Source organism: Hypanus sabinus (genome assembly GCF_030144855.1).
Source record: "Hypanus sabinus isolate sHypSab1 chromosome X1 unlocalized genomic scaffold, sHypSab1.hap1 SUPER_X1_unloc_20, whole genome shotgun sequence".
Taxonomy (NCBI): Eukaryota; Metazoa; Chordata; class Chondrichthyes; order Myliobatiformes; family Dasyatidae; genus Hypanus; species Hypanus sabinus.
The window spans coordinates 21029-48332 of record NW_026778969.1 but is presented as its reverse complement, the minus strand read 5'-3'; the positions used below and the strand labels follow the sequence as shown (position 1 = coordinate 48332).

At 52.6% G+C, this 27304-nt stretch overlaps 1 protein-coding gene across 1 annotated transcript in view; it reads left to right on the top strand.

Moving 5' to 3' along the window:
• Positions 1 to 17915, top strand: part of LOC132385637 (insulin-like growth factor 2 mRNA-binding protein 3) — a 214557-nt gene extending 196642 nt beyond the window's left edge. The window contains exons 5-7 of the mRNA XM_059957822.1: positions 2457 to 2520; positions 9936 to 10202; positions 17777 to 17915. Coding sequence (XP_059813805.1) covers positions 2457 to 2520; positions 9936 to 10202; positions 17777 to 17915 — 470 coding nt within the window. The remainder of the gene's footprint in view (positions 1 to 2456; positions 2521 to 9935; positions 10203 to 17776) is intronic.
• Positions 17916 to 27304: the final 9389 nt, after the last annotated feature.

Genomic DNA, 27304 nt, shown 5'->3' with positions numbered 1-27304 from the left:
GGGGAATGGACATTGGGCAGGGCGAATGGTCATTGGACAGGGAGAATGGACATTGGGCAGGGAGAATGTTCATTGGGCAGGGAGAATGGCCATTGGGCATGGGGAATGGACATTGGGCAGGGAGAATGGTCATTGGGCAGGGGGAATGGACATTGGGCAGGGCGAATGGTCATTGGACAGGGAGAATGGTCATTGGGCAGGAGAATGGACATTGGGCAGGGAGAATGGTCATTGGGCAGAGAATGGTCATTGGGCAGGAGAATGGTCATTGGACAGGGAGAATGGTCATTGGGCAGGAGAATGGACATTGGGCAGGGAGAATGGTCATTGGGCAGAGAATGGTCATTGGGCAGGAGAATGGACATTGGGCAGGGAGAATGGCCATTGGGCAGGGAGAATGGTCATTGGGCAGGGAGAATGGCCATTGGGCAGGGAGAATGGACATTGGGCAGGGAGAATGGTCATTGGGCAGAGAATGGTCATTGGGCAGGAGAATGGACATTGGGCAGGGAGAATGGCCATTGGGCAGGGAGAATGGTCATTGGGCAGGGAGAATGGCCATTGGGCAGGGAGAATGGACATTGGGCAGGGCGAATGACCATTGGGCATGGGGAATGGACATTGGGCAGCGAGAATGGCCATTGGGCAGGGAGAATGGTCATTGGGCAGGCAGGAGAATGGTCATTGGGCAGGAGAATGGACATTGGGCATGGGGAATGGACATTGGGCAGGGAGAATGGACATTGGGCAGGGAGAATGGTCATTGCGCAGTGAGAATGATCGTTGGGCAGGGAGAATGGTCATTGGGCAGGAGAATGGACATTGGGCAGGGAGAATGGCCATTGGGCAGGGGGAATGGTCATTGGGCAGGAGAATGGTCATTGGGCTGGAGAATGGACATTGGGCAGGGAAAATGGACATTGGGCAGGGAGAATGGTCATTGGGCAGGGAGAATGGACATTGGGCAGGGAGAATGGTCAATGGGCGGGGGGAATGGACATTGGGCAGGGAAAATGGTCATTGGGCAGGAGAATGGTCATTGACGGGGGAATGGACATTGACGGGGGAATGGACTTTGGGCAGGGAGAATGGTCATTGACGGGGGAATGGACATTGACAGGGGGAATGGACTTTGGGCAGGGAGAATGGTCATTGACGGGGGAATGGACATTGACGGGGGAATGGACATTGGGCAGGAGAATGGTCATTGACGGGGGAATGGACATTAGGCAGGGAGAATGGACCTTAGTGAGAATGGATGTTGGTCAGTGAGGATGGACATTGGGTAGGGTGTTTGGGCACTGGGGAGGCAGAATGGATAGACATGCCAATCCCATCTGACCAAAGGGAGGAGAGGGATCTGATAGAGGGAAGTGAGGGGAGGAGCAGGATCTGACAGAGCAGAGTGAGGGGAGGAGGGGGATCTGGCAGAAGAGATTGAGGGGAGGAGGGGGATCTGAGAGTGAAGTGAGGGGATCTGGGAGGGGAGTGAGGGGAGGAGGGGGATCTGATAGAGGGGAGTGAGGGGAGGAGCGGGATTTGGCAGGGCAGTGAGGGGAGGAGGGAAGGAAGGGTGAGGGGAGGAGGGGATCTGGCAGAAGGGAGGGGAGGAGGGGATCTGACAGGGGAGTGAGGGGAGGAGAGGAGGGGGATCTGACAGAGGGGAGGTGGGGGATCCGACAGAGGGGAGTGAGGGAGTGAGGGGAGGTGGGGGATCTGACAGAGGGGAGTGAGGGAGTGAGAGGAGGAGAGGGATGTGTGATCTGTCCTTAGAAAGATTCGCAACCTTGTCCTCTCTCCTGCCTCATTCCCTGCTCTTGGTTGTATAAAGATTTCAGTTAGCATCTTCCTTGTGAAACCCATCGGCCCTGCTGTCCGGACTCCTCTGTCCACATTGTCACCAGGTGTAACCCATCTTCAAAGGTCTTTCCTTTCCCTGAGCTCCTGCCGGCATTTCTGTTGCTCTGGGATTTTACAAGATGGGGTTGCTAGCCCCATGCCCAACCCTCATTTCGCAGCCAGGCTTGGGACCGTCCTTGGCAGAGTTCAATTCTTTTTAAAATAAATTCTTAAAACACCTCAGAATATAGAGGCATGCTTTTGGAGGAATTTCTTCGGCCAGAAAGTGGTGAATCTGTGGAATTTATTGCCACAGACAGCTGAGGAGGCCAAGTCATCGGAGGTTGATAGTTCATGATTAGTCAGGGCATCAACGGTTATGGAGAGAAAGCTGAAGAACGGGGTTAAGAGGGATAATAAATCAGCCATGATGGAATGGTGGAGCAGACTCGATGGACTGAATGGCCTGATTGGTCTCCCATGCCTCATGGTCCCAAACAGGCCGCCGTGTAGTTGGGCTGAGTCCAGCTCTCAATTTGGAGTCAGACACCGTGACTTGGTGACAGAATTCACACCATCCGAGGAGTGTCTGATAACCTGCTTTCTGTTTTGTCCAGTGAACACGGAAACGGAATCGGCAGTCGTGAATGTTACGTACGGGACCAAGGACCAAGCCAGGCAGTGAGTATCACAGCACGGGGGTGGGGGCTGTCCGTTGTGCCTGTCGCTTGTTGTGTTGCTCACTCGTTTTTTACAGGATGTGACCAAGAGAAGTCACAGGCGCAGTGCAGAAGGTAGGAGTGAGCCCCTTCCTGAACTGCATGGCCCTCGGTTTTGTTGGGTGGGTACAAAACAATACGTAGATGATCCCCCCACCTTCTTTCAAAGGACGTAGAACAGTACAGCTCAATGCTGTACTGAACCAATTAAATTGGTCATCAGATGGCCAACTAAACTAATCTCCTCTGCCTCTACAACGTCTATATCCCTCCATTTTCCTCGCTCAGATTTTAAAAATTTAAGGCATCGAGTCCGAGGGCAGAGGATGAACCAGTTTTCAGCTCACGACTCAGTGAGGTTTTACTTCAGCACTGAACTGACTGGGCAGCTCGGCCTGCAGCCATCGGCACTCCCTCAGCACTGAACTGACTGGGCAGCTCGGCCTGCAGCCATCGGCACTCCCTCAGCACTGAACTGACTGGGCAGTTCGGCCTGCAGCCATCGGCACTCCCTCAGCACTGAACTGACTGGGCAGCTCGGCCTGCAGCCATCGGCACTCCCTCAGCACTGAACTGACTGGGCAGCTCGGCCTGCAGCCATCGGCACTCCCTCAGCACTGAACTGACTGGGCAGTTCGGCCTGCAGCCATCGGCACTCCCTCAGCACTGAACTGACTGGGCAGCTCGGCCTGCAGCCATCGGCACTCCCTCAGCACTGACTGGGCAGCTCGGTCTGCAGCCATCGGCACTCCCTCAGCACTGAACTGACTGGGCAGCTCGGCCTGCAGCCATCGGCACTCCCTCAGCACTGAACTGACTGGGCAGCTCGGCCTGCAGCCATCGGCACTCCCTCAGCACTGACTGGGCAGTTCGGCCTGCAGCCATCGGCACTCCCTCAGCACTGAACTGACTGGGCAGTTCGGCCTGCAGCCATCGGCACTCCCTCAGCACTGAACTGACTGGGCAGCTGCGGCCTGCAGCCATCGGCACTCCCTCAGCACTGAACTGACTGGGCAGCTCGGCCTGCAGCCATCGGCACTCCCTCAGCACTGAACTGACTGGGCAGCTCGGCCTGCAGCCATCGGCACTCCCTCAGCACTGAACTGACTGGGCAGTTCGGCCTGCAGCCATCGGCACTCCCTCAGCACTGAACTGACTGGGCAGCTGCGGCCTGCAGCCATCGGCACTCCCTCAGCACTGAACTGACTGGGCAGCTCGGCCTGCAGCCATCGGCACTCCCTCAGCACTGAACTGACTGGGCAGCTGCGGCCTGCAGCCATCGGCACTCCCTCAGCACTGAACTGACTTTGCAGCTGCGGCCTGCAGCCATCGGCACTCCCTCAGCACTGAACTGACTGGGCAGCTCGGCCTGCAGCCATCGGCATTCCCTCAGCACTGAACTGACTGGGCAGTTCGGCCTGCAGCCATCGGCACTCCCTCAGCACTGAACTGACTGGGCAGCTGCGGCCTGCAGCCATCGGCACTCCCTCAGCACTGAACTGACTGGGCAGCTCGGCCTGCAGCCATCGGCACTCCCTCAGCACTGAACTGACTGGGCAGCTCGGCCTGCAGCCATCGGCACTCCCTCAGCACTGAACTGACTGGGCAGCTCGGCCTGCAGCCATCGGCACTCCCTCAGCACTGAACTGACTGGGCAGCTGCGGCCTGCAGCCATCGGCACTCCCTCAGCACTGAACTGACTGGGCAGCTCGGCCTGCAGCCATCGGCACTCCCTCAGCACTGAACTGACTGGGCAGCTCGGCCTGCAGCCATCGGCACTCCCTCAGCACTGAACTGACTGGGCAGCTGCGGCCTGCAGCCATCGGCACTCCCTCAGCACTGAACTGACTGGGCAGCTCGGCCTGCAGCCATCGGCACTCCCTCAGCACTGAACTGACTGGGCAGCTGCGGCCTGCAGCCATCGGCACTCCCTCAGCACTGAACTGACTGGGCAGCTCGGCCTGCAGCCATCGGCACTCCCTCAGCACTGAACTGACTGGGCAGCTCGGCCTGCAGCCATCGGCACTCCCTCAGCACTGAACTGACTGGGCAGTTCGGCCTGCAGCCATCGGCACTCCCTCAGCACTGAACTGACTGGGCAGCTGCGGCCTGCAGCCATCGGCACTCCCTCAGCACTGAACTGACTGGGCAGCTCGGCCTGCAGCCATCGGCACTCCCTCAGCACTGAACTGACTTTGCAGCTGCGGCCTGCAGCCATCGGCACTCCCTCAGCACTGAACTGACTGGGCAGCTCGGCCTGCAGCCATCGGCACTCCCTCAGCACTGAACTGACTGGGCAGCTCGGCCTGCAGCCATCGGCATTCCCTCAGCACTGAACTGACTGGGCAGTTCGGCCTGCAGCCATCGGCACTCCCTCAGCACTGAACTGACTGGGCAGCTCGGCCTGCAGCCATCGGCACTCCCTCAGCACTGAACTGACTTTGCAGCTGCGGCCTGCAGCCATCGGCACTCCCTCAGCACTGAACTGACTTTGCAGCTGCGGCCTGCAGCCATCGGCACTCCCTCAGCACTGAACTGACTGGGCAGCTCGGCCTGCAGCCATCGGCATTCCCTCAGCACTGAACTGACTGGGCAGTTCGGCCTGCAGCCATCGGCACTCCCTCAGCACTGAACTGACTGGGCAGCTGCGGCCTGCAGCCATCGGCACTCCCTCAGCACTGAACTGACTGGGCAGCTCGGCCTGCAGCCATCGGCACTCCCTCAGCACTGAACTGACTGGGCAGCTCGGCCTGAAGCCATCGGCACTCCCTCAGCACTGATCTGACTCCACTGCTGTGGACTCACTTTCAAGGAATGTACAGTTATTTGTTTCCTTTTTTTTATTATTTTTTTATTCTTTGCACAATTTGTTATTTTTATTGCACGTTGGACATTTGACACTCTCTGTGGTTTGGGGTTTTTTTGTGAATTAAATTGTGTTTCTTTGTTTTATGGCTGTGTCATAAGGGGACAGGAGACTGGACCCAAGTGCAGGACGCAGGCACTGAAGTATAGGGGCAGGACGGGAACAATTAAACGATAGACAAGACGTGGAGACCATGGTGTGCGTGAGGGCCGTGATGTTCAAGGTGATTCTGGGGTTCCGGGACAGTCTTAGAGTTCAGGCAGGCAGGAGGATCCCGGAGTTCAGGCAGGGTCTAGGAGTTCACTGGTCGGGCCACATAACTCTTGAGCAGGGTCCGGACCTCCCAGGCAGGAACACGGGGGACTGGGCAGGTCACGGGCACCTGGGTAGGTAGCGGGGCACGACCCATCACCAGCGAGGGATGGAAAGGGGCAGAGTCCCCCACCGAACAATGGCAGTCTGGCTAGGCTTGTCCGACGGAGGCAAGGGATAGGAAGAGAACTTGGTCCAGGGTGACTGCCAGACTTACTTGAAGAACTCGTCTTTAACGAGGGGAACTCCAAGCCAGGGCAACCGGAGGAACAGGATAGGCAGGACAACCCCCAACTCCACTCAGTCCCAGAGCCCCCCATATACACCGCCAGCCGATGGGCATCAGGGTCGCCTCCTTGAGCCCCAACAAGCCACGGTGATCCACAGGTGTGACTGATTGGGCTCAAGGGCGAAAGGAGGGACGACCACAAGACCCGGAGTCCGGAGTCCGCAGACCGGATCAAGACCTGGAATGCGGGCTCCGGACCGGACCATAACAGGCTGCAAGAAGATGAATCTCAAGGTTGTACAGTATTTGGTACAGCGTAGGAACAGGCCATTCAGCCACAAAGTTGTGCTGAACCAGCAAAAAAGTAAATCGAAAACACACAAACACTAATCCCTCCTCCCTACACCATGTCCATATCCCTCCATCCTCCTCACATCCACATGCCTCTCCAAACTTCTCTTAAAAGCAAATAAATTTACCTCTACCACCATACCAGGCAGTGCATTCCAGGCGTCCACCCCTCTGAGTGAAAAACTTACCCCTCACATCCCCCTTAAACCTACCCCCTCTCACCTTCAATGCATGCCCTCTGGTATCAGACATTTCAGCCCTGGGAAACAGATACTCCCTGGCTACTCTGTCGGTCAGATCTCCAATGAGCTTCTGTGGCTCCAGAGAAAACAGCCAAAGTTTGTCCAGCCTCTCGTAAATCACATGCCCTCGAAACCACACAGCACTGTGTAAAAGAATTCTGGAAAGTGAAGATGCTTTCAAAAGTAATGTCATGAAAAGATTGCAGTTTAAGAAGGAGCTATTGAAGACCGGTGACAACTTACTGGTGGTCCCCGAAGCAAGAAATACAACTAAATACTTTATTAATAACAATTTTTCTATAAAAATTGTGGTAAGCAATCACTGTGGACAATGCAAATGTGAAGCTGACTTGTGGGTCATAGCTTCTGGGTGTGAGTTAGTGTCGAGAGGGGTCGAGGCATGAGTCGGCACATGCAAATTGGAGGAAACTGGGGGTGAGGTTTGATTGATCTAAGTGCCAGGCCAATTTGGAAAGGTCAGGAACGGGCCAGAGCCTGGTGGCGGGGTCCAGGCCCAGAGGGTATTGAAGCAACAGGACTCTGGGTCCCAGAGCGAGGAACAACCCGATGTTTGGACAATTTATATACTGGGCCAGATGGATTGAAAAGGCCAGGTGACTGGAGACAAAGGATGAGCCAGTTCTGCTCGCTGCTCTGTGATGTTTACTCTGCTCTTTTCTGCACTGATTCAGAGCCTGTGGGCCTGCTCCAGGCTCCGCGATGCTCACTCAGCTGTGTGATGAATTGAGGCTGAGGCTGTGGGCCTGCTCCGGCTGCTCCAGGTTTTGTGTCTGGGGTCTCACTTTCATTCTAAGCACTGGTTGCTTACTTTTACTGTTTGCACAATTTGATTTTTTTCTCTCTTTCTGCACATGGGGTGGTTGTCAAGTATCTTTATGGGTTCTTTTGGGTTTCCTTGTTCTGTGGCTGCCTGTAAGGAGACGAATCTGAAGGTTGTATAATGTATACAAACCTTACAATAAATGTACTTTGAACTTTGATCAAAAGATTTTCTATAAAGAGCAGTAAACACTAAAAAAACTAAATCAAATCAATCTTTGGTGTGACCACCCTTGACTTTTAAAACTGCATCAATTCTCTTAGGTGCTCTGTTGCGCAGTTTTGTAAGAAAATTGGCTGGTAGGTTGTTCCGAGCATCCTGGAAAACTTGCCACAATTCTTCTGCAGACTCTGGCTGTCTCGCTTGCTTTGTCTCTCCAGGTAAGCCCAGACAGCCTCGATGATGTTGAGATCAGGGCTCTGTAGCGGCCATACAATCTGAAACCATATAAAAAATCTAAGACTCTTGCACAGTGCTGTACTGTGAACTATGAAGTAAACCTTCCCTACCTCTTTTCCTAGGATTAACATCCATCTATGAAAACAGGGATACGGACTGGGATTAAATTAAATTTAGCAAATCCTTTCCTGTTGGGCCTAACAGGCAGGCCTATGAGCTAAAATACTGGAATCGCTCAGCAGGTGAAGCAGCATCTGGAAGAAGAACCAGTTAACCTTTCTTTGTTGATGGTATTACGATACAGCAACAATGAATATAGAATTGAGACAGGTTTTTTATAAACAAATAAAACATTTATTTAAATGGCTTCCTCCTTGCGTAATACAGTTTCAGGTTGCATTTCTGGATGCAGCGACGGACTGTTAAGTGACAATGGTTTTCCGAAGTACTCCCAAGCCCAGGTGGCTATAATTGTCACAGTAGCATGACGGTTTCTTAGGCAGTGCCGCCTGAGGGCTCGAAGATCACGCGCATTCAACAGTGGTTTCCGACCTTGCCCTTTACGCACAGAGATGTCTCTGAATTCTCTGAATCTTTTCACAATATTATGTACTGTAGATGTTGAAAGACCTAAATTCTCTGCAATCTTGCGTTGGGAAATGTTCCTTTTGAACTAACAATTCTCTCACGAATTTTGGCACAAAGGGGTGAGCCACGACCCATCCTTGCTTGTAAAGACTGAGCCTTTGATGGACACTACTTTTATACCCAGTCATGATACCTCACCTGCTACCAATTAGCCTGCTTAATGTGGAGTCTTCCAAACCGGTGTTACTTGAATATTCTGTGCACTTTTCAATCTTATTTTAACTCTGTCCCAACTTTTGCTGAGTGTGTTGCAGCCATCAAGTTCTAAATTTGTGTATATTTACAAAATACAATTAAGCTGGTCAGTAAAACTATTGAAAATCTTTTCTTTGCACTTTTGTCAGTTAAATAAAGGTTCACGTGAATTAACATATCACAGATTTTTGTTTTTATTGCATTTTGGAAAATATCCCAACTTTTCTGGAAATGGGGTTTGTAGAACGGCTTAAAGGGATTGACCTTTCCTTGGCGAAATGCTGCGTCCAGCTCTTTCTGCTTTCACAATGCAGGAGCTATCTCAGATGCAGGTTACTAATTCCTTGAAAGAAGATTAAATAAGGTCGATCCTGTATTACCGCTGATGACACCAACTTTACTCGATCCTTCGGGTTTTCCGTACTTAGTCAAGTTCTTCACTCTCCGACTGAATTGCAAAGGTAAAAACCAAATCACAACTGGCAGTGTTTAGCGAAACTGCCGGCAATAACCTTCAAGGCTTAAGATAGAAAAACTCCACTTTAAAACAAAACTGCGTCATGAGACGAAAAGCGGCATAACGGAGTAACTGACGAATTAAACTACAAACTGACTTGTGTCACAGGAAGGCTTTCTCCCTTTTATACCTATTGAAACAGGCCATCACATGACCTCTCACTGGTGGGAAATTACATCACTCCACCATCACAAGACCATTAGATCATACTCAATTACATCATGGTCATGTGACAGTATTGTGACAAGATACCCATGGGGTATGTAACAATGGTCAGTTTGGATGTGGTGAACCAGACTGTGCCTGGTCAGCACTGTTTTCATTGAAGAGTGGAGGTTCGTAGACGGCACGGTTAGTGTTCCTATTACAGTACCAGTGACTCAGCTTCAAATCTCACTGCTGTCTGTAAAGAGCTTGTACATTCTCCCCGTGAGCGAGTAGATTTCCTCCGGGAGATCTGGTACCCTCCCACCTTCCGAAGATGTACAGGTTAGAGTTAGTTACACAAAATATTCTGCAGATGCTGGAAATCCAGAGTAACACTCACTAAATGCCAGAGTCAGGCAGCAGGGACCGAGACCCTTCATAAGACTGAGTTCATAAGTTGAGGGATCGGATGTGTGCCAACACTTGTGCGCTTCCCCCGTCACATACTTGTACGGTGTTGGTGCGTCTCACTGTTCATTTTGATGTGTATATGGCAAATAAAGCTAATCTTTAATCCTTATCTTTAAGCAGCAGCATGACTGGTTTCTGAACCTTCCTCTCTCCCCTCAGAGCCATATCCAAACTGAACGGCCACCAATTGGATTCCTACAGCCTGACCGTCACCTACATCCCAGACGAGCAGGTCGGACAGCAGGGCCAGGAAGTGGGCCGCAGAGGCTTCAGCGGCAGGGGGCATCCTCAACAAGGCTCAGCCAGCACCATGAAGCAGCAGTTCGACATTCCCCTGCGGATCCTTGTCCCCACCCAGTTTGTGGGAGCCATCATTGGGAAGGAAGGAGCCACCATTCGAAACATCACGAAACAGACACAGTCCAAGTAAGACTTCAGTACCTTCAGAATCAGAATCAGCTTTATGAAAGAGAGAAAAATACACTGCGAGACCTAGAAAGTTATTATGTCTCAATTATAAATACATTAAAACATAAATAGTGCCAAACTAGCTAGGTAGTGTTCATGGGTTCATCGATTATTCAGAATTCAGATGACGGAGGAGAAGAAACTGTTTCTAAAGCATTGAGCGTGGGTCTTCTTCCTGAAGGTAGAATTGAGAAGGGGAATGGGCCTTAAGACCTTAAGACTTAGGAGCAAAATTAGACCATTTGGCAAATTGAGTCTGCTCCACCATTCAATCGTGGCTAATTTATTCTCCTTCTCATCCCGATTCTCTTGTCTTCTCCCTGTAACATTTGACGCCTTTACTCATCAAGAATCTGCTTTAAATACGCCCAATGACTCGGCCTCCACAGCCGTCTGCAGCAATAAATTTCGCAGATTCACCACTCTCTGGATAAAGAAATTCCTCCTCATCTCTGTTCTAAATGGATGTTACTCTATTCTGAGGCTGTGCCCTTTGATCCGAGATTCACTCACTATAGGAAACATCTTCTTCACATCCAGTCTGTCTAGGCCTTTCAATATTTGGTACATTTCAATGAGATTCCACATCCCCTGTCATTCTCTAAACTCCAGCGAGTACAGGCCCAGAGCCGTCAAGTGTTCCTCATACATTAACCAGTTCATTCCCAGGGTCGTTTTCATGAGCCTCCTCTGGACCCTCTCCAACGCCAGCACATCCTTTCTTAGATATGGGGATCAAAACATCCAAGGATACACATTGGATAGAAAGCTCAGGCAAGGAAGCAGAGGGGGTGGTGTTGCTTCTTGGTAAAAAATGAAATCAACTCATTAGCAAGAGGTAACAATGGTCAGAAGGCGTAGAATTTATGTGGGTAGAGGTAAGGAACTGCAAGGATGAGAAGACACTGATGGGAGCTGTATACAGACCCTCAAACAGTAGTAAGGATGTGGTCCACAAATCACAATGGGAGATAGAAAATGTATGCCAAAAGGGCAACATTACCACAGTCATGGGGGATTTCAATATGGAGGTAGATTGGGAATATCAGATTGGTGCTGGAACCCAAGAGAGGAATTTTCTCGAATCCGTGTGAGATGGCTTTTTCTAGCAGCTCGTGGTTGAGCCCACTAGGAGATCAACGATTCTGGACTGGGTGTTGTGCAATGGACCAGGATTGATGAGGGAGCTTAAGGTAAAAGAACCCTTGGGGGTCAGTTATCATATGGCAGGTGTTTATCCAGCTCATGGCCACATTGACGGGCAGTGGCAAAGCTGTCCCCAATCTTTGTAAGAGGGCATGTTTGGACCAGGTGGGGGACGTCCTGGGTTGGGGCACCACAGGGGCAAGCTGGGGTGTGTCGTGCACCCCATCAGTGTAGTGTTCGCACTGTTTTGGCATGTCAACTTCTGAGTCCATCTGTGGCTATCCAGTTCTTTCTGTAGTAAAGTCCAGGAGAAGCAAGATGGGGTCGTCGATCAGATCTCCGCCTGGGGGCGTCTTGGTGTGTTTTTATTGTTGCCATTCAGTGTGTTCATCATAGGAGTTGTAGAAAGGTTTTTGGGAAGTTGAAGGAACATCTTCAATGAGTTTACGAGCTGGAATGTTGTTGGGCATATTTTGGATACGGTTGTAGAATTTTGCTAAAACTGTTCTCTGGGAGTGCAATTGTTGGGAGCCTTTGGACGGGTGTGGATTTGAGGGCTCCTGAGATTATTCTTTTAGAAGTATGAAGCTGTGAATTGACGATGGGACGTAATATTCGGCGACTGAGAAACATAGTGCTAGTCTAGACATTCATAGGACTGACTGGTTCCTGCTATCTTCCTGATCATGACCATTCTAGATTTTAGTTTCTTTGCAACATTTTGAAGGTGGATCTTATATGAGAGAGTTCAATCTAGTGTGACTGACTCCCAAGTACTTTGGGTATTGATTGTTGGTGACTGTTTATTACTTAGCTTGGTCATAATATGATAGAATTCCTAGAAATTTGAGGAGAAGCTAAAGTCAGATGTATCAGTATTACAGTGGAGGAAAAGGAATTACAGAGACGTGAGCGAGGAGCAGGCCAGGATTGATTGGAAAAGAATACTGGCAGTGATGACGACAGAAAAGCAGTGGCTGGAATTTCCAGAAGCAATTTGGAAGTACAGGATATATAAAACCCCATTTCCAGAAAAGTTGGGATATTTTCCAAAATGCAATAAAAACAAAAATCTGTGATATGTTAATTCACGTGAACCTTTATTTAACTGACAAAAGTACAAAGAAAAGATTTTCAGTAGTTTTACTGACCAACTTAATTGTATTTTGTAAATGTACATTAATTTAGAATTTGATGGCTGCAATACACTAAACAAAAGTTGGGACAGAGGCATGTTTACCATTGTGTTACATCACCTTTCCTTTTAATAACACTTTTTAATCGTTTTGGAACTGAGGATACTAATTGTAGTAGATTTGCAATTGGAAATTTTGTCCATTCTTGCTTGATATAAGACTTCAGCTGCTCAACAGTCCGTGGTCTCCGTTGTCTGATTCTCCTCTTCATGATGCGCCATACATTTTCAATAGGAGATAGATCTGGACTGGCAGCAGGCCAGTCAAGCACATGCACTCTGTGTCTACAAAGCCACGCTGTTGTAGCCCGTGCAGAATGTGGTCTGGCATTGTCCTGCTGAAATAAGCATGGATGTCCCGGGAAGAGACGTCACCTTGATGGCAACATATGTCTCTCTAAAATCCTAATATACACCTCAGAGTCAATGGTACCTTCACATACATGCAACTCACCCATGCCGTGGGCACTGATGCACCCCCATACCATCACAGATGTTGGCTTTTGCACCTTTGGCTGATAACAATCAGGATGGTCGTTTTCATCTTTGGCACGGAGAACTCGACGCCCATTTTTTCCAAACACTAGCTGAAATATGGACTCATCTGACCACAGCACACGGTTCCACAGTCTTTCGGTCCATCTGAGATGAGCTTGGGCCCAGAGAACTCGCCGGCGTTTCTGCATAGAGTTGATGTATGGCTTCCTCCTTGCGTAATACAGTTTCAAGCTGCATTTCTGGATGCAGCGACGGACTGTGTTAAGTGACAATGGTTTTCCGAAGTACTCCCGAGCCCAGGTGGCTATAATTGTCACAGTAGCATGACGCTTTCTTAGGCAGTGCCGCCTGAGGGCTCGAAGATCACACGCATTCAACAGTTGTTTCCAACCTTGCCCTTTATGCACTGAGATATCTCTGAATTCTCTGAATCTTTTCACAATATTATGTACTGTAGATGTTGAAAGACCTAAATTCTCTGCAATCTTGCATTGGGAAATGTTCCTTTTGAACTGACTAACAATTTTCTCACGAATTTTGACACAAAGGGGTGAGCCACGACCCATCCTTGCTTGCTAAGACTGAGCCTTTGATGGACGGTACTTTTATACCCAGTCATGATACCTCACCTGCTACCAATTAGCCTGCTTAATGTGGAGTCTTCCAAACCGGTGTTACTTGAATATTCTGTGCACTTTTCAATCTTATTTTAACTTTGTCCCAACTTTTGTTGAGTGTGTTGCAGCCATCAAGTTCTAAATTTGTGTATATTTACAAAATACAATTAAGCTGGTCAGTAAAACTATTGAAAATCTTTTCTTTGCACTTTTGTCAGTTAAATAAAGGTTCACGTGAATTAACATATCACAGATTTTTGTTTTTATTGCATTTTGGAAAATATCCCAACTTTTCTAGAAGTGGGGTTTGTACATCCCAAAGAGAAAGAAGCATTGTAAAGGCAAGATGATGCAACCATGGCTAACAAGAGAAGTCAAAGCCAACATAACAGCCAAAAAGAGGGCATAAAATAGAGCAAAGATTAGTAGGAAGTTAGAGGATTGGGAAGCTTTTAAAAGCCAACAGAAGGCAACTAAAAAAGTCATTAAGATATAGATGGAATGCCATCTATATTTTAATGTAAGCTTGCCAATAATATTAAAGTTTCTTCTGACAAAGTGTAAAAGAGAGGCAAGAGTGGATATTGGATCGATGCTGGAGAGCTAGTGATGGGGGATATGGATATAATGGGTGAACTGAATAAGTACTCTGCATCACTGTGGAAGACACTAGCTGTATGAAGTTCCAGGTCTCAGGGGTCATGAAGTGTGTGACGTTAATATTACTGTGGAGAAGGTTCTTGGGAAGCTGCAAGGTCAGATGGTAGATAAGTCAGCTGGGAAGATGGTCTACACCCCAGGCTTCTGAAAGAGGTGGCTGAAGAGATGTGGAAGCATTTGTAATGATCTTTCAAGAAACACTGGATTCTGAAAAGGCTCTGGAAGTCTGGAAAATTGCAAACGTCACTCCACTCTTCAGGAAGACAGAGAGGCCAAAGGAAGGAAATTATAGGCCAGTTAGTCTGACCTCAGTGGTTGGGAAGATGTTGGAGTTGATTGTTAAGGATGTGGTTTCGAGTTAGTTGGAGACACATGATAAAATGGGCCGTAGTCAGCAAGGTTTCCTCAAGGGAAAATCTTGCCTGACAAATCTGTTGGAATTCTTTGAAGAAATAACAAGAAGGATAAACAAAGGAGAATTGGTTGATGTTGTGTATTTGGATTTTCAGAAGGCCTTTGATAAGTTGTCACACAAGAGGCTGCTTAACAAGCTACGAGCCCATGGTATTACAGGAAAGATTCTAGCATGGATAGAGCAGTGGCTGATTGGCAGGAGGCAAAGAGTGGGAATAAAGGGAGCCTTTTCTGGCTGACTGCTGGTAAATAGTGTTGTCCAAAAGGGTCTGTGTTGAGACCGATTCTTTTTAAGTTACCTGTCAATGGTTTGGCTGATGGAATTATTGCAAAGTTTGCAGATGACATTCGGGTAGTTTTGAGTAAGTAGACAGACGAGGAGAAAAAGAAATGTCAGATGGAATACAGTGTTGGGAAGTGTATGATCATGCACTTTGGTAGAAGAAATGATGGGGTTGATTATTTTCGAAATGGAGAGTAAATTCAAAATTCCGAGCTGCAAAGGGACTTGGGAATCCTTGTGCAGGATTCCCCTGAAGGTTAATTTGCAGGTTGAGTCTGGGGTGAGAGAGGCAAATGCAATGTTAGCATTCATTTCAAGAGGTCTAGAATATAAAAACGAGGATGTAATGTTGAGACTTTATAAGGCACTGGTGAGGCCTCACGGAGTATTGGGAGCAGTTTTGGGCCCCTTATCGAAGACATGACATACAGACATTGAAGAGGATTCAAAGGAGGTTCGTGAAAACAATTCTGGGATGGAAAGGCCGATCATATGAGGAGCGTGTGATGGCTCTGGGCCTGTACTCACTGGAATTCACAAGAATGAGGGGAGACCTCATTGAAACCTATCGAAAGGTAAATGGTAGATGATTCTCCTAATGGTTCATCCTCCTTTGCTCATCAACATGGTGTTAATGTAAGCTCCCTTGGTTTGAATGTTCATTGTTTTATTTCTGGAAAGTGTGGAATTATCACAAGTAAAGGAAAAGATTTGGGGGGAGAAAAAGATAATTTGAAGTACGTAAGTACACAGGAATTGGATAAGTATGTTTATGGGTGGGAGCAAACATGAATGTGTTAAGTTACAAGCACCTCTGTAAGTGACGAGTCAGCATACAGAGAGGAGGTGCAGCGGCTAACGGACTGGTGCAGAGCCAACAACCTGTCTCTGAATGTAAACGAAACAAAAGAGATGGTTGTTGACTTCAGGAGGGCACGAAGCGACCACTCACTCCCCGCTGAACATCGACGGCTCCTCGGTAGAGATCGTTAAGAGCACCAAATTTCTTGGTGTTCACCTGGCGGAGAATCTCACCTGGTCCCTCAACACCAGCTCCATAGCAAAGAAAGCCCAGCAGCGTCTCTACTTTATGTGAAGGCTGAGGAAAGTCCATCTCCCACCCCCCATCCTCATCACATTCTACAGGGGTTGTATTGAGAGCATCCTGAGCAGCTGCATCACTGTCTGGTTCGGAAATTGCACTGTCTCGGATCGCAAGACCCTGCAGCAGATAGTGAGGTCAGCTGAGAAGATCATTGGGGCCTCACTTCCCGCCATCACAGACATTTACACTACACACTGCATCCGCAAAGCAAACAGCATTATGCAGGACCCCGTGTATCCCTCATACAAACTCTTCTCCCTCCTGCCGTCTGGCAAAAGGCTCCGAAGCATTCGGGCTCTTACAACCAGACTATATAACAGTTTCTTCCCCCACGCCATCAGACTCCTCAATACCCGAAGCCTGGACTGACACCTTGCCCTATTGTCTTGTTTATTATTTATTGTAATGTCTGCACTGTTTTTGTGTACTTTATGCAGTCCTGTGTAGGTCTGTAGTCTAGTGTAACTTTCTCTGTGTTGTTTTTTTACGTAGTTCAGTCTAGTTTTTGTACTGTGTCATGTAACACCATGGTCCTGAAAAATGTTGTCTCAGTTTAACTATGTACTGTAGCAGCAGTTATGGTCGAAATGACAATAAAAGTGACTTGACTTGACCTATGATGGAATTTAGATAGGGTTACACACATTATTTTGGACAAGAAAGAAATGGATGAGAAGAGATACACAGAAATTATTATTCAACCACTACTATTACTAACTTTTTAACAACAATTATTATTATTTAGTTTAATAGTGTGGATTACAATTGCACATAAATGTCTATTTAAGTGCCTAATTGTTTTTCGTGTGTACTTGTGAATGTATAAATACATACAGATTTATACATATGTAAAAAATGGAAAAGGCTTTATATGTAAAAACGTTTATGTAATACTTATGAATACCTTATCCAAATAAAACAATTGAAGAAACCCATCGAATGGTAAAAGGCCTCAATAGAGTGGATGTGGAAAGGATATTTGTTATGGTGAGGAGTCAAAGACAAGAGGACCCAGCCTCAGAATAGAGGGGTGTCCTTTTAGAATGGAGAAGAGGAGGAATTTCTTTAGCTTGAGAGTGGTGAATCCATGGAATTCGTTGCCACAGGCAGCTGTGGAGACCACGTCATTGGATATATTTAAGACAATGGTTGAGGGATTCATCATTGGTCAAGACATGAAGGGCCATGGGGAGAAATCAGGAGCCTGGGGCTGAAAGGAAATGTGGATGAAATGGTGGAAGAGACTTGATAGGTTGAATGGCCAAATTCTGCTCCTATCTCTCATGGTCTTATGGTCAAAAACTACTCACAACACACACCAATGTGACACAACAGTATATCCTTGCTCTTATATTCTCCACCTCTCGCGAGGACTAGAATTTCCAGACACAGGGTGGTGCAGATAATCAATAAAGTTCAAGTTCAAACTATGGTAAACTGAGATAGAGAGTCATCAAATACGACTGGCGTTCAGTTCAAAAGACTTATAATGAGATTCAGTGAGGGGTGAAAGGTGCACAGGGAGTTTGCCGTGACACTGGGTTACAAAAACGCAGTCAACTGAGGGAGGAGAGAGAAGAGACACCATGATTCAGCGTGAGTGTCTTTGTGCAGGATCGATGTTCATCGAAAGGAGAACGCGGGCGCGGCAGAGAAACCGATCAGCATCCACTCAACGGCAGAGGGCTGCTCAGCGGCCTGCAGGATGATCCTGGACATCATGCACCAGGAGGCACAGGCCATCAAAATGTAGGTAACCGGGCGTCGTGGTGACAGGCGTTCACAGCACCTTCCAGAACTCTGTCCCGGTGCAAATGGACAAAAACACACACGCTGTGACACCGACGCACCCCACAACCATCACCGTGATACCGACACTCCCCACAACCCTCACTGTGACACCGACACTCCCCACTCCCCTCACTGTGACACTGACACTCCCCTCACCCCTCACTGTGACACCGACACACCCCAAACCCCTTCCCGTCACACCGACACACCCCACACCCCTCACTGTAACACCGACACACCCCACACCCCTCACTGTGACACCGACACACCCCACTCCCCTCACTGTGACACTGACACACCCCACACCCCTCACTGTAACACCGACACACCCCACACCCCTCACTGTGACACCGACACACCCCACACCCCTCACTGTGATACCGACACTCCCCACACCCCTCACTGTGACACTGACACACCCCACACCCCTCACCCCTCACTGTGACACTGACACACCCCACAACCATCACCGTGATACCGACACTCCCCACACCCCTCACTGTGACACCGACACTCCCCACTCCCCTCACTGTGACACCGACACACCCCAAACCACTTCCCGTCACACCGACACTCCCCACACCCCTCACCGTGATACCGACACACCCCACTCCCCTCACCGTGATACCGACACTCCCCACAACCCTCACTGTGACACCGACACTCCCCACACCCCTCACTGTGACACTGACACACCCCACACCCCTCACTGTGACACCGACACACCCCACACCCCTCACTGTGAAACCGACACTCTCCACACCCCTCACTGTGACACCGACACACCTCACACCCCTCACTGTGACACTGACACACCCCACACCCCTCACTGTGACACCGACACACCCCACAACCCTCACCGTGAAACCGACACACCCCACAACCCTCACCGTGACACCGACACTCCCCACTCCCCTCACTGTGACACTGACACACCCCTCACCCCTCACCGTGACACTGACACACCCCTCACCCCTCACCGTGATACCGACACTCCCCACTCCCCTCACTGTGACACTGACACACCCCTCACCCCTCACTGTGACACTGACACACCCCACAACCCTCACCGTGACACCGACACTCCCCACTCCCCTCACTGTGACACTGACACACCCCTCACCCCTCACCGTGACACCGACACTCCCCACACCCCTCACTGTGACACCGACACACCCCACACCCCTCACCGTGATACCGACACTCCCCACAACCCTCACTGTGACACCGACACTCCCCACACCCCTCACTGTGACACCGACACTCCCCACTCCCCCCACTGTGACACCGACACACCCCAAACCACTTCCCGTCACACCGACACTCCCCACACCCCTCACCGTGATACCGACACACCCCACTCCCCTCACCGTGATACCGACACTCCCCACAACCCTCACTGTGACACCGACACTCCCCACACCCCTCACTGTGACACTGACACACCCCACACCCCTCACTGTGACACCGACACACCCCACACCCCTCACTGTGAAACCGACACTCTCCACACCCCTCACTGTGACACCGACACACCTCACACCCCTCACTGTGACACTGACACACCCCACACCCCTCACTGTGACACCGACACACCCCACACCCCTCACTGTGACACCGACACACCCCACAACCCTCACCGTGAAACCGACACACCCCACAACCCTCACCGTGACACCGACACTCCCCACTCCCCTCACTGTGACACTGACACACCCCTCACCCCTCACCGTGACACTGACACACCCCTCACCCCTCACCGTGATACCGACACTCCCCACTCCCCTCACTGTGACACTGACACACCCCTCACCACTCACTGTGACACTGACACACCCCACAACCCTCACCGTGACACCGACACTCCCCACTCCCCTCACTGTGACACTGACACACCCCTCACCCCTCACCGTGACACCGACACTCCCCACACCCCTCACTGTGACACCGACACACCCCTCACCCCTCACCGTGATACCGACACTCCCCACTCCCCTCACTGTGACACTGACACACCCCTCACCCCTCACTGTGACACTGACACACCCCACACCCCTCACTGTGACACTGACACACCCCACACCCCTCACTGTGACACTGACACACCCCACACCCCTCACCGTGATACCGACACTCCCCACTCCCCTCACTGTGACACTGACACACCCCTCACCCCTCACCGTGACACCGACACACTCCACACCCCTCACTGTGAAACCGACACTCCCCACTCCCCTCACTGTGACACTGACACACCCCTCACCCCTCACCGTGATACCGACACTCCCCACTCCCCTCACTGTGACACTGACACACCCCAAACCCCTTCCCGTCACACTGACACTCCCCACACCCCTCACCGTGACACTGACACACCCCACACCCCTCACTGTGACACCGACACTCCCCTCACCCCTCACTGTGACACCGACACACCCCAAACCCCTTCCCGTCACACCGACACTCCCCACAACCCTCACTGTGACAGCAACACGCCCCTCACTGTGACACTGACACATCCCAAAACCCCTCACAGTGACACTGACACTCCTCACTCCCCTCACTGTGACACTGACACACCACACACCCCTCACTGTGACACTGACACACCACACACCCCCCACTGTGACACCAACAAACCTCACACCCCTCACTGTGACACGGACACTCCCCACAACCCTCACTGTGACACCGACACTCCCCACTCCCCTCACTGTGACACTGACACACCCCAAACCACTTCCCGTCACACCGACACACCCCACACACCTCACTGTGACACCGACACACCCCTCACTGTGACACTGACACTCCCCACAACCCTCACTGTGACACCGACACTCCCCACACCCCTCACTGTGACACTGACACTCCCCACAACCCTCACTGTGACACCGACACTCCCCACACCCCTCACTGTGACACTGACACACCCCACACCCCTCACTGTGACACCGACACACCCCACACCCCTCACTGTGAAACCGACACACCCCACAACCCTCACCGTGACACCGACACTCCCCACTCCCCTCACTGTGACACTGACACACCCCTCACCCCTCACTGTGACACTGACACACCCCACACCCCTTACTGTGACACTGACACACCCCACACCCCTCACTGTGAACCTGACACACCCCTCACCCCTCACCGTGATACCGACACTCCCCACTCCCCTCACTGTGACACTGACACACCCCTCACCCCTCACTGTGACACTGACACATCCCAAAACCCCTCACAGTGACACTGACACTCCTCACTCCCCTCACTGTGACACTGACACACCACACACCCCTCACTGTGACACTGACACACCACACACCCCCCACTGTGACACCAACAAACCTCACACCCCTCACTGTGACACGGACACTCCCCACAACCCTCACAGTGACACCGACACTCCCCACTCCCCTCACTGTGACACTGACACACCCCAAACCACTTCCCGTCACACCGACACACCCCACACACCTCACTGTGACACCGACACTCCCCACACCCCTCACTGTGACACTGACACTCCCCACAACCCTCACTGTGACACCGACACTCCCCACACCCCTCACTGTGACACTGACACACCCCACACCCCTCACTGTGACACCGACACACCCCACTCCCCTCACTGTGACACAGACACACCCCACACCCCTCACTGTGAAACCGACACACCCCACAACCCTCACCGTGACACCGACACTCCCCACTCCCCTCACTGTGACACTGACACACCCCTCACCCCTCACTGTGAAACCGACACACCCCACAACCCTCACCGTGACACCGACACTCCCCACTCCCCTCACTGTGACACTGACACACCCCACACCCCTCACTGTGAAACCGACACACCCCACAACCCTCACCGTGACACCGACACTCCCCACTCCCCTCACTGTGACACTGACACACCCCTCACCCCTCACTGTGACACTGACACACCCCACACCCCTTACTGTGACACCGACACACCCCACACCCCTCACTGTGAACCTGACACACCCCTCACCCCTCACCGTGACACCGACACACCCCACACCCCTCACTGTGAAACCGACACTCCCCACTCCCCTCACTGTGACACTGACACACCCCTCACCCCTCACCGTGACACCGACACACTCCACACCCCTCACTGTGAAACCGACACTCCCCTCACCCCTCACCGTGACACCGACACACTCCACACCCCTCACCGTGATACCGACACTCCCCACTCCCCTCACTGTGACACTGACACACCCCAAACCCCTTCCCGTCACACTGACACTCCCCACACCCCTCACCGTGACACTGACACACCCCGCACCCCTCACTGTGACACCGACACTCCCCTCACCCCTCACTGTGACAACGACACTCCCCTCACCCCTCACTGTGACACCGACACTCCCCTCACCCCTCACTGTGACACCGACACACCCCAAACCCCTTCCCGTCACACCGACACTCCCCACAACCCTCACTGTGACAGCAACACGCCCCTCACTGTGACACTGACACATCCCAAAACCCCTCACAGTGACACTGACACTCCTCACTCCCCTCACTGTGACACTGACACACCACACACCCCTCACTGTGACACTGACACACCACACACCCCCCACTGTGACACCAACAAACCTAACACCCCTCACTGTGACACGGACACTCCCCACAACCCTCACAGTGACACCGACACTCCCCACTCCCCTCACTGTGACACTGACACACCCCAAACCACTTCCCGTCACACCGACACACCCCACACACCTCACTGTGACACCGACACTCCCCACACCCCTCACTGTGACACTGACACTCCCCACAACCCTCACTGTGACACCGACACTCCCCACACCCCTCACTGTGACACTGACACACCCCACACCCCTCACTGTGACACCGACACACCCCACACCCCTCACTGTGAAACCGACACACCCCACAACCCTCACCGTGACACCGACACTCCCCACTCCCCTCACTGTGACACTGACACACCCCTCACCCCTCACTGTGACACTGACACACCCCACACCCCTTACTGTGACACCGACACACCCCACACCCCTCACTGTGAACCTGACACACCCCTCACCCCTCACCGTGATACCGACACTCCCCACTCCCCTCACTGTGACACTGACACACCCCTCACCCCTCACTGTGACACTGACACACCCCTCACCCTCACTGTGACACCGACACACTCCACACCCCTCACTGTAACACTGACACTCCCCACACCCCTCACCGTGACACTGACACACCCCACACCCCTTACTGTGACACTGACACACCCCACACCCCTCACTGTGACACTGACACACCCCACACCCCTCACTGTGACACCGACACACCTCTCACCCCTCACCGTGATACCGACACTCCCCACTCCCCTCACTGTGACACTGACACACCCCTCACCCCTCACCGTGACACCGACACACCCCACACCCCTCACTGTGAAACCGACACTCCCCACTCCCCTCACTGTGACACTGACACACCCCTCACCCCTCACCGTGACACCGACACACTCCACACCCCTCACTGTGAAACCGACACTCCCCACTCCCCTCACTGTGACACTGACACACCCCAAACCCCTTCCCGTCACACTGACACTCCCCACACCCCTCACCGTGACACTGACACACCCCGCACCCCTCACTGTGACACCGACACTCCCCTCACCCCTCACTGTGACAACGACACTCCCCTCACCCCTCACTGTGACACCGACACTCCCCTCACCCCTCACTGTGACACCGACACACCCCAAACCCCTTCCCGTCACACCGACACTCCCCACAACCCTCACTGTGACAGCAACACGCCCCTCACTGTGACACTGACACATCCCAAAACCCCTCACAGTGACACTGACACTCCTCACTCCCCTCACTGTGACACTGACACACCCCACACCCCTCACTGTGAAACCGACACTCCCCACTCCCCTCACTGTGACACTGACACACCCCTCACCCCTCACCGTGACACCGACACACTCCACACCCCTCACTGTGAAACCGACACTCCCCACTCCCCTCACTGTGACACTGACACACCCCAAACCCCTTCCCGTCACACTGACACTCCCCACACCCCTCACCGTGACACTGACACACCCCGCACCCCTCACTGTGACACCGACACTCCCCTCACCCCTCACTGTGACAACGACACTCCCCTCACCCCTCACTGTGACACCGACACTCCCCTCACCCCTCACTGTGACACCGACACACCCCAAACCCCTTCCCGTCACACCGACACTCCCCACAACCCTCACTGTGACAGCAACACGCCCCTCACTGTGACACTGACACATCCCAAAACCCCTCACAGTGACACTGACACTCCTCACTCCCCTCACTGTGACACTGACACACCACACACCCCTCACTGTGACACGGACACTCCCCACTCCCCTCACCGTCACACCGACACTCCCGACAACCCTCACTGTGACACCGACACGCCCCTCACCCCTCACCGTGACTCCAACACTCCCCAAACCCTCACAGTGACACCGACACTCCCCACACCCCTCACTGTGACACTGACACACCCCACACACCTCACTGTGACACCGACACTCCCCACACCCCCCACTGTGACACTGACACTCCCCACAACCCTCACTGTGACACCGACACACCCCACTCCCCTCACTGTAACACCGACACACCCCACACCCCTCACAGTGACACCGACACACCCCACACCCCTCACTGTGACACTGACACACCCCACACCCCTCACTGTGACACCGACACACCCCACTCCCCTCACTGTGACACCGACACACCCCACACCCTTCACTGTGACACCGACACTCCCCACACCCCTCACTGTGACACTGACACACCCCACACCCCTCACTGTGACACCGACACACCCCACACCCCTCACTGTGAAACCGACACACCCCACAACCCTCACCGTGACACCGACACTCCCCACTCCCCTCACTGTGACACTGACACACCCCTCACCCCTCACTGTGACACTGACACACCCCACACCCCTTACTGTGACACTGACACACCCCACACCCCTCACTGTGAACCTGACACACCCCTCACCCCTCACCGTGATACCGACACTCCCCACTCCCCTCACTGTGACACTGACACACCCCTCACCCCTCACTGTGACACTGACACACCCCACACCCCTTACTGTGACACTGACACACCCCACACCCCTCACTGTGACACCGACACACCCCACTCCCCTCACTGTGACACCGACACTCCCCTCACCCCTCACTGTGACAACGACACTCCCCTCACCCCTCACTGTGACACCGACACTCCCCTCACCCCTCACTGTGACACCGACACACCCCAAACCCCTTCCCGTCACACCGACACTCCCCACAACCCTCACTGTGACAGCAACACGCCCCTCACTGTGACACTGACACATCCCAAAACCCCTCACAGTGACACTGACACTCCTCACTCCCCTCACTGTGACACTGACACACCACACACCCCTCACTGTGACACGGACACTCCCCACTCCCCTCACCGTCACACCGACACTCCCGACAACCCTCACTGTGACACCGACACGCCCCTCACCCCTCACCGTGACTCCAACACTCCCCAAACCCTCACAGTGACACCGACACTCCCCACACCCCTCACTGTGACACTGACACACCCCACACACCTCACTGTGACACCGACACTCCCCACACCCCCCACTGTGACACTGACACTCCCCACAACCCTCACTGTGACACCGACACACCCCACTCCCCTCACTGTAACACCGACACACCCCACACCCCTCACAGTGACACCGACACACCCCACACCCCTCACTGTGACACTGACACACCCCACACCCCTCACTGTGACACCGACACACCCCACTCCCCTCACTGTGACACCGACACACCCCACACCCTTCACTGTGACACCGACACTCCCCACACCCCTCACTGTGACACTGACACACCCCACACCCCTCACTGTGACACCGACACACCCCACACCCCTCACTGTGAAACCGACACACCCCACAACCCTCACCGTGACACCGACACTCCCCACTCCCCTCACTGTGACACTGACACACCCCTCACCCCTCACTGTGACACTGACACACCCCACACCCCTTACTGTGACACTGACACACCCCACACCCCTCACTGTGAACCTGACACACCCCTCACCCCTCACCGTGATACCGACACTCCCCACTCCCCTCACTGTGACACTGACACACCCCTCACCCCTCACTGTGACACTGACACACCCCACACCCCTTACTGTGACACTGACACACCCCACACCCCTCACTGTGACACTGACACACCCCAAACCACTTCCCGTCACACCGACACACCCCACACACCTCACTGTGACACCGACACACCCCTCACTGTGACACTGACACTCCCCACAACCCTCACTGTGACACCGACACTCCCCACACCCCTCACTGTGACACTGACACTCCCCACAACCCTCACTGTGACACCGACACTCCCCACACCCCTCACTGTGACACTGACACACCCCACACCCCTCACTGTGACACCGACACACCCCACACCCCTCACTGTGAAACCGACACACCCCACAACCCTCACCGTGACACCGACACTCCCCACTCCCCTCACTGTGACACTGACACACCCCTCACCCCTCACTGTGACACTGACACACCCCACACCCCTTACTGTGACACTGACACACCCCACACCCCTCACTGTGAACCTGACACACCCCTCACCCCTCACCGTGATACCGACACTCCCCACTCCCCTCACTGTGACACTGACACACCCCTCACCCCTCACTGTGACACTGACACATCCCAAAACCCCTCACAGTGACACTGACACTCCTCACTCCCCTCACTGTGACACTGACACACCACACACCCCTCACTGTGACACTGACACACCACACACCCCCCACTGTGACACCAACAAACCTCACACCCCTCACTGTGACACGGACACTCCCCACAACCCTCACAGTGACACCGACACTCCCCACTCCCCTCACTGTGACACTGACACACCCCAAACCACTTCCCGTCACACCGACACACCCCACACACCTCACTGTGACACCGACACTCCCCACACCCCTCACTGTGACACTGACACACCCCACACCCCTCACTGTGACACTGACACTCCCCACACCCCTCACTGTGACACTGACACACCCCACACCCCTCACCGTGACACCGACACACCCCTCACCCCTCACTGTGATACCGACACTCCCCACTCCCCTCACTGTGACACTGACACACCCCACACCCCTCACCGTGACACCGACACACCCCACACCCCTCACTGTGACACTGACACTC